At 39.6% G+C, this 15,400-nt stretch overlaps 1 protein-coding gene across 2 annotated transcripts in view; it reads right to left on the reverse strand.

Annotated features, from left to right (window-relative positions):
- Positions 1 to 491: 491 nt before the first annotated feature.
- The window catches only part of ESRP2 (epithelial splicing regulatory protein 2), a 47,859-nt gene continuing 32,950 nt past the window's right edge, over positions 492 to 15,400 (reverse strand). Inside the window, exons 14-17 of one of the 2 annotated variants that reach the window (XM_075433302.1) lie at positions 15,157 to 15,349; positions 13,934 to 14,114; positions 4,806 to 4,917; positions 1,832 to 1,919 (exon numbers count right to left, since the gene is read on the reverse strand). In XM_075433302.1, the coding sequence (XP_075289417.1) occupies positions 4,828 to 4,917; positions 13,934 to 14,114; positions 15,157 to 15,349 (464 nt within the window). In that variant the 3' untranslated portion in view covers positions 1,832 to 1,919; positions 4,806 to 4,827. Of the gene's footprint in view, positions 1,920 to 4,805; positions 4,918 to 13,933; positions 14,115 to 15,156; positions 15,350 to 15,400 lie in introns of both variants that reach the window. The other variant, XM_075433303.1, reaches the window with a different exon arrangement.

Genomic DNA, 15,400 nt, shown 5'->3' on the forward strand with positions numbered 1-15,400 from the left:
CACCTGATTGTGATAAAACTTCAGATGGGAGGGTTTAATGATGAAATGGCATCTGGCATGGGATGCTTCTGACTAGAGAGAATAACAATTCAGTATGGTTTTTTTTTTTACTACAGAAAGGTTGTCTGGCTCCATCTTGATATAAATGTACTATTTTGTGTTGCACAGCAAAGGGAATGACCCGTTAGGCCAATTAAATCCAAACATTAACACAGTTTCAAGGTCAATACTTTGTTTCTGGCACCAGAGGGAGAGAACCAAGCATGTAAACAGTTACATTACTTTGCCTAAAAAATGTTCCACTGCAAGGGAAGTATACAACAGGCACATTTCTGGGTTACCAGCACATGCAAGAAACTAAAAAGAAAAATCACACCACTCTCAAGGTACATATGCTTACCTAAACCTAGGAGAAAGCAAAAAATGAGTGAAAGATACTTACCAGAGAATGATGCCCCATGAAAATACATTAAAACAAAGCATAAGTTACCTTCAAAAGCCAACACACATTGTAAGCATATATTTTATTTGTTGTAATATAAAGAAGCATACATCATTCCGTTTTCTGAAGTACAACTCAGATTGTACGCTAACAAAAAAGATCAATTCAGACATCCACGGACACGTCACAACAGGATTCATTACATTTTGCTCTGCTGGTATTGCACTTGGAATGGTTTTGAAGTAAGGCACAGTAAAAACAAAGTCATTTAGTGCTTCTACAGCAGATGTCTTTTTTTAAACACATGCTACATGACGTAAAAGTACTTCTAGCTTATGTATATACACAGACAGGGAAAAAGAAAAAAGCATGCACTAGAGGACTTATATTTCAACATATCTTGTTTCATAATATACAAATAAAGTAGTTTAAAGATGTAAACAAATTGCATGCACATAAACTAGAGCAAAATCTTTAATACAGTATCTGAAAGCTATTATGCTTAAATAAAAAAATATAACTTACTAGTACTCAGGTTTATGTGCCATTTTTGTCCTGTAGACACTAAAAGTTTGGGGCTGGGGGCAGGGAGTTAAGGGTGGGCACAGAGGATTTTTCTGGTTTTGCCATTGTTTTGTTTTGATTTTGGGTTTTGTTTTTTTGCTTTACACATTGGCAGCGGTACACTGGTTAAGAAAGACAAACATGTTTTTTGCAAAACAAAGTATAACAAAAACATGAGAAAGCACAATTGCATTTGGAGTCTGGTATTTTCCCGTCAAGAACAAAAACAAAACAAAAAAAAACACACAAAACAAATCAATATGATCTTCGCTTTGAACTGGGAAAGCTATGCGTTCCAAAAGACCTTTTACTAAAGACATTTAAACTGTACAAAAACGAGACACTTTGTCAAGTGTAAACTCTTAAAAACTAAACACAGAAGAATCTGAACGACTCAAGCTTTGCTTTCCACTTCAAATGCTCCCAAACAGGTTTCTCCCATGGCTGCGATAGCTGAAGTGCTATTAGACTGTCTTCAGAATTAAACTAGATGCCAGGAGACAGTTTGCTTATTTTTGAACAAGTACATTAGAAACTAAGTAAATTAATTGCCTAATTTTTGGTTTCACTTTATCTTTGGCATAGGATACGCCAGTTTTCAAATTAAATCCAGGACATGGACCACTCCACGTTCCAACATGATGCTGAAAAGGCACATTTGCTGCTGCCTGGGCAGCAAGGGAAGACTTCTTATTTTGCAAAAGGCACGGTGTTTAGTGCAACATTCTTTCCCCATCCCCCAAAGAGTGTTTAGTTAGACCAGGTACAGTTCTACACAGCGGCTTCCCAGGAGCTGTCCGTTTTTCTCAGCCACTGCTTTCTTAGCTAGATCCAGGCTTGGAAAAGTCACCAATGCTTCTCCACTGGGCTGGCCACTGAAGTTGTAAAGCACGAGGATGGAATCTGTGTGGAGCTGCAATGGTACAAAAAGACAAAAGAAAACAAAAAAGTCTCTTAAGACCAGAGACCACACCTGGAAATGCAGTTTTTAGTGCTGTGCATCTGATTCACTCCACTCCTGTGTCTGTGGTGAAAAGATTCTGGCCGTAAGAATCAGGAGGAGGAGAATGGACCGAAGATTAAAGGAATCCAGCTTTTGGTTTGGAGAACAGCAGCAGCTCTTCTCCTGCTGGTGTGCTGAACAGAATGCTATAGACGTAATTCCATGCAAAGATTTTGCTTAAGAGAATTCAGATTAAAGGACGACAAGAAAAGAGAGACTTGAAGTTTATTAACTTTATGTTAATAAAGGGTAAATGGAGCAAGAAAGACTAAGCATTCAGTAAGTAATTGCGGTACTACGTGGACTACTGGCCAAGCAACAAAGGCTATAATGGATGTGAATACTCATACACAAAGTTTAAAAAGAATAATTAGAGAGCTGTGTGAGAGTTCTGTGGTGGGAGGATGAGCTGAACTTAAAACAGGTATACAGTGCAAGAAAGACTGCTTGGTAAAACAAAGTAAAATTTGGAGCGGTCCAACTGAACTAAAGAAATCTTTATTATAATTTTAACAAGGCTAAGAAAAAATCAGGCTAGCCAATGAGATTACTTAGTTGTTGGAGTTGATTTACTCTGGAATGCATTTGCCCCTGTGAATTTAGTTTCACAACGCTGAGTTTAGAGCAGACATCTGCCCTATGGTACCCCAGCCATTTCTCACAACATGCTGGAAGTCCTTCCAAGCTAGGTTTGGAAGTCCTGTTTGTCGGATAGAAATGGATCTCAGTGGAGTTTAAAAACCAAAGGTTGAAGGATCAAAAGCTCAGCACATATGATTAGTTTGTTGGAGAAATCAGTGCCAGACAAAAACATTGGTCCACACTGGAAAACCAACCAGTTCTGTGAGTATTAACCCAATTCAAGTTAAGTTCATGTGACATATGTCCTCATAAGTTAATAAAAGGTTAAAATATTTAAGGGTGTCACACTCTTTGTAGAACTTCTGCATGCCTGGTATGCTGCAAGAAATACCAGACTTCTCAGTTATTATCAATAACAGTTTCTGATCAGCTTTACGTTCAAATATATGAAAATAAAGTACATACATGCAAGAGCTTCACTCACCCAAACATTTAGCAGGCAGTAAAAGTATTCTTAAGATACAAGCAAGAGTACACTTTAGAAACTAAAAGCATGTATAAGACAGTTAGTACAGACTTCGTATCATCTTCTCACAGAACTAAAGTTAGCCAAGAAATAGCATGCAGAAAGAAATTCAAAGACAAATAAAAAACCATCACATCTGAAGTCCAATTCAGGTTTGGAAGTAATCTTTGTTTATGTCAGAGTAACACTGTGCTCAAAGAGAAAGCTGTACACAGTTTGGGTTAAGCTGCAAGTCTGAGCTCAAAGATGGTCAGCTCTAAAGCAGCTCTTTGCTTTTAATCCACATGGGATCAATTCAGCAGCAGTCCTGAATGTAAGTTCAGCATCACAGTTCACAGCCAAAAACACACATGGAGTTAGACCTCTGAGCAGAGAGGAGAGCTTTAAAAAGTAGTTTAAATAGCAGCATTGGTGTAATATCAATGTAAATATCTGGAAATTCACATTATAGGTGTTACATAGAATGTTACCAGAGAAGTCTACTCTTTCTCCAAGCAACATCATTAAAAGGGTTCAATAAAACCCTTCTGTTTTATTTTAAGACACTATATGTGTACACTACATGTGTATATATATGTATAATACTACTTTGGACTACTTAGAATTCAGGATGAGTTACTCCATAAATTATTTTTTAGTCAAAGACTGTTGTCATCTCCTACATAGAAGAAGCCTGCATCTGATCTGGTTTTCCAGATAATCTGGGTAAAACAAGAGCACCAAACAGATTGTCCAAAGTCACACAAACATGGAAAAGCTGAGAGTAATACTGGGTGTTCTTCTGTATACCACCAGACCACGCAGCCTCTCATCTACCTTCTCCCTAGCACATCTAACAGTATCATGAAAAACCAACTCATTTGAAAACAACCAACTCGATTGTGATTACGTGAAGGTAGCTTTACCTATGAAGGTACTTCTATCAAGGCACAATATTTAGTTGCCATTTTTTGTATTGAGAGTTTTGTGTATGGTTTTTTTAAGGAGAAAAAAACATAGTAACTAATCAGTAGAATTTTGAATGGAATACAGTGGTATTGGGAAGTCACGAACTCCACGTAAGTCACAACAAAATTTCTTCAAGAATTATGTGTCAGTGCCAAAAACGCAGGGAAGTTTACCATTAGCAAATTTAGTTAGTTGCATTAGAGAGCCATTATACCAAAGAAACCTATCCTAGAAAAAAAAAATGTAACAGTTGACATTGCATTAGAGAGATCAAGAAACAGAGCAATTAATCTCTAGATAGCTATATGACACAAGAAAGAGAAAGCCAGAGGTTTAGGGGTTTTTTTGCACGCACATTTGTGTGTGCTTTGCAGCCATACCACAAAAAAAAAAAATCATCTTCTACCTCTATGCTAAAAACAAAATATTGGACTGAAAGCTTCACATGAGAAACAAACACTGCTAAACCCATCTGGAAGTTTAAAGACATGATCTGAGCAGAACCAGGCAATCACACGACCTCCACCACTTCATATCCCATCAATTACAGGCCACAATTGGCCTATTTCTTTAGGTTAGTTGATTTTTTTAGTAGGATAAAAGCAGAAAGATTAACGCAAGGATCCCAATGCAAGCTAAGAAGGGGAAAAAGCCATAAGCAGAAAACCTCCGTATCACCAAGCCCTTCGTTCCCTTCCCATTCACCACTGGAGACCCAGTTGCTGCCAGCCGCATCTTACCTTCTTCAGAAGTTACAAAGAGTTACAAACAGACCCACTCTTTCGGTGCTTGTAACAGACTCCTTGCTTGATCGCTCAGCTGAATAAGGCCATTGTAGTCATCAGGTGCGTACTACAGTACAAGTGTGATATATGATAATCAGCAAGAGAAGGAACAGTTCTGGTACAGCAAGCCACACAGACGATCATTTGCAACCATAATTAAGAGCAACAGCTATAATAACTGGCAGGAGACAGTGAATTTGACAGATACTACTGTTACGCAAGATAAAAAAAAACCACACATCAACTGAATTACTGGTAGTAGAAAAATATTTAAAGTAAACTAATGCGGGGAATATTCTAAACTGTGTATCTGAACTGTTCCTTACAGAATCACAGAATGTTCGGGGTTGGAAGGGACCTCTGTGGGTCATCTAGTCCAACCCTCTGCCGAAGCAGGGTCACCTACAGCAGGCTGCACTGGAAGGGAAATGGTTTAGACCATGAAGTGCTCCTTTTTTCCTTCTACTCATGAGATGGCAGCATCAGGCAACAAAACTCGTAAGTTTGCGTAATCATGCTTGCAGTAGTGACTTTGACTGGGACAGATGAGAATCTTCCAGCACGCATGCTGAAGTGGGGGATTAAAAGCAGTGTACGGATCTCATTCAGATCTCTTATGGAGTCTGGGAAATAAACTGCAGCTTCTCTACGGTTGAGTGATAAACACTTCAGCTGCATATAATAGACTTATATAGACTATACCAGCACAGTTAAAGAAAAACAATGTCCCAGCATGAATGCACTTTGAAGATAAAGTAGCATTTATAGTAACATAGTATAGTCCCATGTAGGAAAAAGAAATAAACTATACAGTGTAACTGCATCATGATAGGTTGGTAGACTACTAAAATAAAAATAGTGACTGCACCGTACAGTCACACCAATAAATTAAAACAGAAAAACCACACAGGTGGGTCAGATCTAAAAAATATTTGAGATCCTGAATATGAACGGTAACCATGCATACCATTGGAGGGCCTGATATAAATATCAAATCCATACTTAGTAAACAAACCTTGGGGAATATGAAACATTGTTTTGTATCCATCTCATAATCTTTCCAAAATTACCTATCCTGGACAGTGACTGAGCATACCTGCGCATGCTACAAAGACTACTGGAGTAGGTCCTGTAATCCAGAAGACAAAATGTTTAGCATAACCCAAGTTACAGAATATCCTTTCAGTAGGAAGAAGAGTTCCCTCTCTCCTCCAAAACGGCTATTTTGCACTAACATTTTAGAGGATTGCCAAATGCACGCAATGTAGACATACGATGCTGCCTTCCTTTGATATTCTTATAGGGCAAAAAGTCTCCTGCCAGCTTAGGGAGAAAAGGTATTATACTTGGGCATACAGGACACACTGTATCCATCCAAAGTGAAATTGAAAAGGAAAAAAAACCATCACAGTATACACCTTCCACATAGAACAATAACCAAGAGCCCAGAGAATGTAAAAGAAAAGAACCTCCCAGAATTTTTACTACTGAATTCTAGCCACCTTCACTCTAGACCCATGCCACTAAGTAAAAGACAAATATAAGAAGTGTTTTCTAGATAGTCTCTGCCAGGGCAACCAGACCGTGCAAATATTAGATTTATCAGTTCCCAGACCTGCCCTTGAAACAAATCTACAAAACATAAGTTTAGTGTTTGGAAGGAATGTCTCAAGATAGTACATACTTTAGATTATCAGTAGATGTACAGTAGGTAAAGGTCTACAGTCTCTTGTGAGGGACAGTGTTTAAAAGGTTACACCTGAAATGCATAAACAATGAGGAACACATGAAACTGGGAAAACTACCCTGCACAGATATGTCAAAGTGGCCAGAGCTTAGGCCTAGGGCTAAAGGGAGAGAGCAAGAGAGAAGGAGCAAGAGAGAGGGAGCAATCAATGTGCCTAGCAACAGAAGCAACTTCTAATCACAAGAAAGATAGGTTAAGAGACTGCAGTTAATTAAAACAGAAGTTGTGAAGAGTAAATTCTTCAAACTTACAGATTTCAAAAAGTAGTACCGCAAACCAAGATAGGAGATAAAGTGGGGGAATTCTTATTCCCTGTGAATGAAATGGAAACTACCCCAACTTGCCTGAGAAAGCGCACGATCATGAATACTTCTGATTCTGTCTGCATTTCAGAAACCCATAAGAACAACCTAAAAACATCCAGTCACAGAGAGTTAACAGTGTAAAGCCAAGGGTGAACCTAGAAACTCCATGCTTAAAATGGAAATACAGTTTTGCTAGCTTCACCTGCAATGCAGTAGGCCAGACTCTGCCTCCATTCAGATCTGAAAAATATCACCTAGTGATTTAACCCCTCCGTATAACCAGTTGCAAGTTCACCGAGCTAGATTCTAGCAGCTTGTTTCCTGTATAAGTGCTATTGAGACCTGAGACAGTATGACAAATACAGAGATAATACGAAACTTCACACGTTATTTTCAAACCCTACCCTTAACACACAAGTAACTGGTAAGAAGTCAAAGTACTCCAGTATTTCCCCTTAAATTTAAGTGAAATGAAACTAAAAGCAGACCTCGCTCTTAGTGCCTCCGGTACCTTCCTCACCCCACTGTCATCTCATTCCCACCTTACTTGTGTCACTGAACTGAAATACAGCCTCTTTTCTCAGAGCTGCTGCCTTCTCCCCTCCTCCCTTTGAGCTCACAGCTCTTGAGGTGTTGGACTTCCCTTCCAACCTCAAAGATTTTGTGATTCTTTCTCACCCAGGGGTTTCCACTTGCTCTCGGCATCTCAACAGTAGCATTAAAATGCAGTGGTCTACTGGAGAGACACAGTAGAAAATCTTGCTTTTTTAAGCGATTACTTAATCTACGAAACAATCTCTATCAAAGTTTTCCTCCATCTCATCCTATTAAATTGGATACTCTCATGTGCTCATAGATAATGAACAAGGGAGATCTATTTCCTAGAATGACTGAAGGAGACCATAAAGCAAATTCCCTCTTCCCCTTGAAGTAGCCATCAAGAAGTCTAGCTTAGTGTAGCAAGGAAGATCACATAGAACACCATTGTTAAACTACAAGCTCCATTAGAAGAGTCAGCCTTGGAGCTAAGGACATCAGGATATGGTCCTCAGCACATGCTTTGGTGTTATACTGACTTCTTCCAGTGAAGAGAGATGGGAGCTAAGGTCAAGAAAGATGAAAACTAAATATGGAAACTAGGTATAGGATAAGGCTTCATGTGAAAAATGGTGTTGCATGTGAAGAATGGCATTTCCTGTTCCCTACATTCCTCCTCTTATCTCCCCTGTGGCAGTGGGGACTTCTATAGCTTAAGACTTGTCTGTTAGTAATGGCAAAATGACGTTTCCCGAAGGATATGTTGCTTCTCTACAGAAACAGCAGTTTACCTCACAAGCGTACGGTAAACACCATTCTAGGTATCAACATTTCAAATGGCAGAGATATTTCAACTCATTTATACATTAAATAACAGTTTTTATAATATTAAATAACATATTACAATACAGTAATAATAATGTGACAGACATATATCAAATACTACTAACTCCTCCTTCCTAAAGGAGATGACCATTTCTGTCCAACCATTACCTCCAGCATGGCAGCAGCTCCCAGACAGACTATTTGCTACGCTTACTGCAGCGCAGAACTTCAGATCACAGGAATCCGAGGCAGACTGGTTAATAAAGAGGTAGTATACTACACTCTCAATTCAGATATGGTTGTTTGTTTTTTTTTTTTCTTCAAGAAATTGTATCTCTTTCAGAAATACTTGTTACATTGAGGGGAATATGGGACTGTCCTTGTCCCCTCACAGTCTATGCACAGATTTAACAGGGTCACTAACGAGCGAGACCTTGACTTCCATTTCATTTTTGCAGTTCCTACAGCGGACATTCAAAGATCATTCTGAAACAGCACATGCAAAGCAATCTAGGGAAAAAAAATCCATTGCTAAAAATGAAATTAAAATTGGAAAGTACATTTAGACATGCCCCAACTGGGAAAAAAACAAGGGGAAATGAAAGCTAAAAAAATTTCCCACCTGGAAAAGAAAACATCATAAGCAAAATGGCCTCTTCAGGATTGCCGCTGCAATTCCAGCCTAAACTACCGATAAAACTCTGTCACAGAACAGTTCCCAAAGGGAAGAAGTCCACCTCTCAGACTTTGGAAAAAAGTCTAGATACAGTAAGTCTGGAATGTAGAATCTGATATTAAGACTAGGTAACTATAACCTTCAGCACAAGAGTCAGGAGAAATACCCAAAACTGGCTTTACCACTAAAGTATATCAACTGTACCTTCAGGGTGACGATACAAGCACTGGCAACCACCTGAATGCTCTGTGGAACAGACAGTGAAATATGTAATCCCTGTTCCCAAAAATACAGCTTGAAGATGGTGCCACTTAAGTCTCTTGCTTCAAGCATGGGAGACACCAGACAGCAACAGTAACTGCTATTTTAGTGGATCCAGTCTCACAGAGGCTTCCTCCAAACAGGTAACATTCCCAGCTGGAAGATAAATTTAGGAATAAAGAAAAACAAGCAGCATATTGTATTCTGAGTGCATGGTACTGAGCATAGAATATCACCTATATTGCCAGATGACTTCAAATACCAGTCAGTGCAAATTCTTCCTCTGCAACATCCTTTTTCCCTTTCCCTTCGGCACACAGATGATGGGGCATCCCTCTCAGACTATGAAGCGTCAGATTTCAAAAGGAACCCATAGGAAATAGAGAATACTTCTTTGTTCAAGCATGCATTTCAGAGAAAAAAAACTAATCCCTAAAAAGTCAGTAACAATGAAGCCCGCTGTCCTGACACAAGAGCGAAATGTTGTTAATGCCCCTGGAATTTCGCCATCCATCCCCTTCCCTTCATTTCCTTAGCACTGTTTTAAGCACAAGTCATCCTCCTCCTCCCCCACCAATGAGCCCTGAATTCTGTGTCTCTGAAGATCTGGAGGATTAAATATGCTGCAAAAGCTCTTTTTAGCTGCATATAAAAGGCACCGAAGCCCGGTACAGGTTTAAAGAATAGTATTTATTTTAAGCTTCTCTTACACAAAAATATGTACACAACAAAGTCCCTACATATTCATCCTAGCCTTTTTCAGCAAATTCAGGAGGATTTAAATACAGCTCAAATGGCGACCATGGCCCCTAAATGGTAATCTCCTTAGTCTTCTCTCCTTTAGTTTTTTACCAGTTCTGAATGAAATATACTACTACGCTTACACACAACTTACCTATCTAGCAAGTCTGCTTTCTAAGAACTAATCCACACGGTCTTTTTCAAGCAGACGTGAGTTCACTTCACATTCACGCCGGCCTCCAAGAAACTGGGCAACTACTACTAAACGCATGCTGAATTCCAGCTAAGACAACAGCTGTGAACTAGGTTTTGGTCAGCCAAGACCATGGGCACGGTTAAATTGCATCTACATGTCCATAAACCTAACAGTTCTGATCAGAACACCAACTCTGTCAATACTAGCAATAAACCTGCATTCTCATAAAAAGAAAAAAAAATAGGTCATTATTTGGAGACTAGAAAGATTTCTCACTGATTCATTTAGTGACTAAAGAGTAAAATCCATAGAGGATTTACCCAGCAAATAAAGACATTTTAGTGAAAAATTTTGTTCTGATATTCACAACTTCATGTAAAGCCACCCAACTACTACACTTGTTCCTTCCCTATTTACTTGATTTCTCTCTTTGCTTCTACAACTGTACAGAGTGATGGCCTAAAGTAACACTGACAGGTCTGTTGCATGTAATTACTATTTTTGCACTACTTCTTCCTCAAACTTTTCCCCATAGGATCCGAAATATGAATTATTGTTCTTAATTCTAGAAGGGTCTCTTCACAATCATGTATTTTTTGAATTACAAGGGAAGTTTCCCGGAACTGTGCATGGATGCCTTACTTCACCATAACCCCCAAAGACAAGCATCTGCTGAGCAGCTAGTGTTGCAGCACCTCTCAGAGCAGCTACCAGCGTCTCACTGTCCTACCTGAACTGTACGGTGAGGGGGTTTGTTGTGGTGGGTTTGGGTTTTGTGGTTATTTTTTTAAGTATCCTTTAGCTATGTATCCAGTACATTACCGGAGTCAAATCAATGGCCCTGCTGCATTACGGTACAACTAAAAAGCAGTTTAACATGAATTACTTAGTAAATAAGAGTGCTAATAGTAGCTCTTTTGAAGATTACAGTACACCACAACGTTATAGAGAAAGGTGATGGGGAAAATTACTGTCTCCAAGATTTACTATTAAAATTCTTCACAGGTTTTTCAAGGTGGTTTAATGGAAGATACATTAAACTCCTGCAAGCTGGAAAGAATTTTCAACAATAAACACAAAAAACCAGAACTACAAGAATAAATCAAACTGCTGAACCACTAAACAAGAGGCTAGTACTGATAAAGTAAAATCAAAACACTGATCTGCAGATTGTTACATTATTTATTATTAAAAGCATGTACTGATTAGAGACCAGCTTGTTGAAGCCCATGATAAGCAATGTCTGTCTCTTAAGAGGCAGGTCTGGTATGAAAGGTGCTTTCACTTAAGTAGCTACATGTCCATACCTGCAATATACAGAGCCCATGACAACTGTAGGAAGAAAACAGATGAGAATAAGGCAAGAAATAAAACTTAAAACCGTTTTGTTTCAGACAACGACGTACAAAGACAAAAATCACCCTTCAATCTCAGCATCTCCAATCCAGTTCCCAGAACACCAACACTGAAGCCCACTGAATACCAACATCAGTTATACAGAGATTAAAACCATGCCCAAACCACTGACGATTATTAGGGGCTCACTTTATGAACGAGCAGAAGCATGGTGCAATAAATCCTTGGGCAGCAGCAGAAAATGAAAAACTAATGTGATGAGAGAGGAAAGGCAAGGAAAACAGAAAAAAAAAGTTAGTTCTTGCTCCAGAGACATAATATTGTCCCAATACAGTAAGTCACCACTTCTTTTTTTCCCCTGAAGGAATGAGCGAGTATAAAACCAGCATTACCACATGCGGGATTCCAAGAACAATTCAAAATAATTCCTTGGCTCCTTTATAAGATATTGAACCCAATCTCACTTGGACAACATCTTCTAAAGAAATCAAAGAGGTGACCAATTTAATAACAGTAACTGATGACGACAGGAGGTTGCAGCAGAAGAATACAGTTTTCACCCTGTGGCAGAATTTCTATTTATTTGAAACCTTTAATTGTGCATTACGAACACTATGAAACGCTCTCTAAGCGCAGAAAGTAGGAAAAGGGCAAATTCAGCACCAGACCCGCAGTCCTGATCCACTGAACTGAAGATTTAGCGGCAGACAGACCCACTACACATTGTCACTGACCTGTTCCACGCACAGACAGGTTCAGGTCACATTTTTCAGTGGTGGACTTGCACTTCTAGCTGAATTTCAGTTTAGAAAGTAGGCTTTCTCATTTAAGGTTTTAATACACCCACCATCCATCCACCAAAAACCCCAGTCAGCTGGGGGGCAAAGGTAAAGTATCAATGGCTAAGCAACAGGCGAATGATTACTACTGCTTGTCTGGATATCATGAAAGCCACAAGTAATCGAACTCGGCTTGAACTCTGGAAATATCTGTGGAAGAAAAAGCCCTAAAATACAATAAGATTTAGTTTCTTTTTAATGTTTGTCAAAATTCATCACACTGTTTATAAGCTAACCTTCAAATTTTTCCACTGAAAAACCAAGTATGCAAAAATAGTTTCAAACACAAATGTAACCTTTGAAAAGAAGTCACAACAGGTAGAGCACTGTATCTTCCAAATACTCAAAAAATTGAAACCTATACATTTAAATACCTGTTCTCAGGCTACATTCATTTACATAGCAGACATCTGGCCCTACAAATTAAAACCCATTGTCCCTTAAGAATCTTCAGGAAAAAACAAAAAACATACCATGCCTGAAAGTTTTGCATTAACTGCTGCTATGCATTAAAGAGAATCCACCTGCACCTTACTCTTCAGCAATCCTACTGGTACTACACTTACAGAATTTTGAAGGACAAACATGCAAAAATTGTCATCTTTTCACATGTATCGTCTGAGCTGTGGTTTGAGACCCACCAAAAGGATTTTCAGTCAGGGCTTCTGAGTAGCACCCAAAGGGTAGATTTGGTATTTGTCTAAGTGCTGTTATCCACAGAAGTTAAATACCAGAATATACCATATTCAATTATCTTTCCTTTTAGCAAACATGTGATGACAAAATATGGATATAGATACAACATCCTCTGAGATGAAAGGTAGAAGACATGGAAACATCCATTCCATGAATTCAAATAAGTGCTGCTGGCAAAAAAATTTGTACGTGGTGGTTTTTTTTTTTTAATGTTCCTCAAGAAGATACGTTTCTGTGTTTGCTCACTGACAGAGCATTGAATGCGTACATACTGACTGAAGTTACCTACAGCACGCGGAACATTTGCTATGAGTATAAACCTGTTCAGAAAATAGAGTTTTCCTTCAGGTTACAGCGTAATGCAGTTTTAACAGAAAATGTTCCTGCCTGTAACCAAAATAATTAGTCTTTGAAACGGACACCTCTCAGACACTCTTTGTCTCTCTCCTTTTGCAAGCAAGTCACCACACCCAGGTTACAGCCTTTTGTACTAGAAATTTGCTCTCAGCAGACTTTGATGTTTAAGCCTTGCAGGTCAAACACCGACAGTGCTACCTAGGGCTCCCACCAAAAACCAGCCAGGACTGAAAGATTTTGGCAGCTCTCGCCTTCCTCTGGCAGCCCCTTCGCAGCCCTGCTCACACTGGGGCTCTACACTTTCTCCGTCTCCAACTCAAACCCTAACGCTAGACACTAAATCACTGCTTTTAAATTAGAGTATGTTTATTACATAGGAAATAAGGCAAACTGTGCATTACACTTCACTCTGCCAGTTAAATATACAACATTAAGCTTACACACTTCTTCAGCAATTTCCAAAAGCACTCGCTTGCTCAGTTTGATCCTCACCGGTCATTACTCAAAGGTCCAAATACCGTATCATGGAGAGGGACTGCATACTAACCTGGTACCCCTGGAAGAAACTGAGTATCTCCTTCACTCCTGTATTATACGGCAAGCCCTGCATACGGACTAATGCTCCAGGCTGGGGCAGAATCGGAGTGTGGGCGGCAGTGGCAGCAGCAGCAGCTACAGCTCCTGGAGGAGCTGCAATATACCCCACCGTGGTAGGAGATACTGGAGGACTGGAAGCAAAAGAGGAGCAAAATTATTACGAAAGCCAATACCTGCTTTTAGTACTCAGAAGAGGCAAAGATGAAACCGAAAAATTAAATTTGAGAATAAGCCTAAAAACCACAGAAAAAGCAGCAGGCCTGACATGGCCTGCTATGTGGACTTTCTTCATTTCAGCATCTGACAATTTATTTTTAGAGAAAGGAGAGAAAGGAAAATAGCTAACATTTGTAGTTGAAGACAAAGAGTAGCATTTGTTATTTCACAGGGGAGGAGAAAAACAGTAGCTGCAGATGACTTGTTCTAAGATTGTTAATAAAACCATGGGGGAAGGGGGCAGGGAGACAGGAATCACAGCGTGAAAAGCAGGCAAGGGCCAAAACTGGTACTTCCGAGCCACAAAACAGCGAGTAAAGTGGCATCTCTGGTCAGAGCCTGTCTAGCAATTTACCAGATACTCATGTTAGTAAGTGTCACAAGCCTAGGCACCACGAATGAACAAGCTGTTTCCCCAGGGACCCAAGTACCAGACTTCTGTGAGCCATGTTGATACCGTCTGTGGGAAGGGAAAAGGTGGAGATCTCCTACCTTGTTTACACATGTTAATTGTTCTTTGGTCTCACCGATATTGTAAAGAAATAACAACAAAACAAAAAAACCTAGTACACACCTATAATAAGTCTTTCAGTATGGCAACAGTATTGTAAGCACAAGAACAAACTAAGGGACAAGGGTAGAGGCATGTATTGACACAGCTTCTCATATGGCCAAGAAACAGAACCGCCTTGATGACATTGCCTTGGTGCCAAAAACACTGTTAAATATTACACCAACATTATCATGAGATTCAAACAGGACCTACGGAAAAGCAAAACTTCATTACAAGGCCACAGAGAATCAGTTAAAATGGCTGCTGCCTCTGCTGATGAACATCAAGTTCCCAGGATTATCTGCCCCAGAAGTACAAATTTAAGAGCTGTTCCCAGGTGACCACACAGCTGCCTGCTCCACTGAGATGAAATGTCAAGAGAAACAGCTAGGTCTAGGGTTTACCTGGGATAGTAAGCTGTGTAGTTCATATAAAGCTGAGCAGCCTGAGCTGGGTAGTAGGTAACAGTTGGAGGAGCAGCCGCAGAGGCCTGGGCAGTCCTGGTGGTTGGCAACAGGGCTTGTGGCTGGTAAAGCGCTGCCTCTGCTGGGATCACAGCTGCTGTCTGGAAAGCAGCATAAGCTGGTGGAGAGAGACCTAAAAACCCAACCAGGACACAGCAACAAAAAATAATCAGAATGGAGATCT

The sequence above is a fragment of the Opisthocomus hoazin genome, chromosome 12 (genome assembly GCF_030867145.1).
Source record: "Opisthocomus hoazin isolate bOpiHoa1 chromosome 12, bOpiHoa1.hap1, whole genome shotgun sequence".
Taxonomy (NCBI): Eukaryota; Metazoa; Chordata; class Aves; order Opisthocomiformes; family Opisthocomidae; genus Opisthocomus; species Opisthocomus hoazin.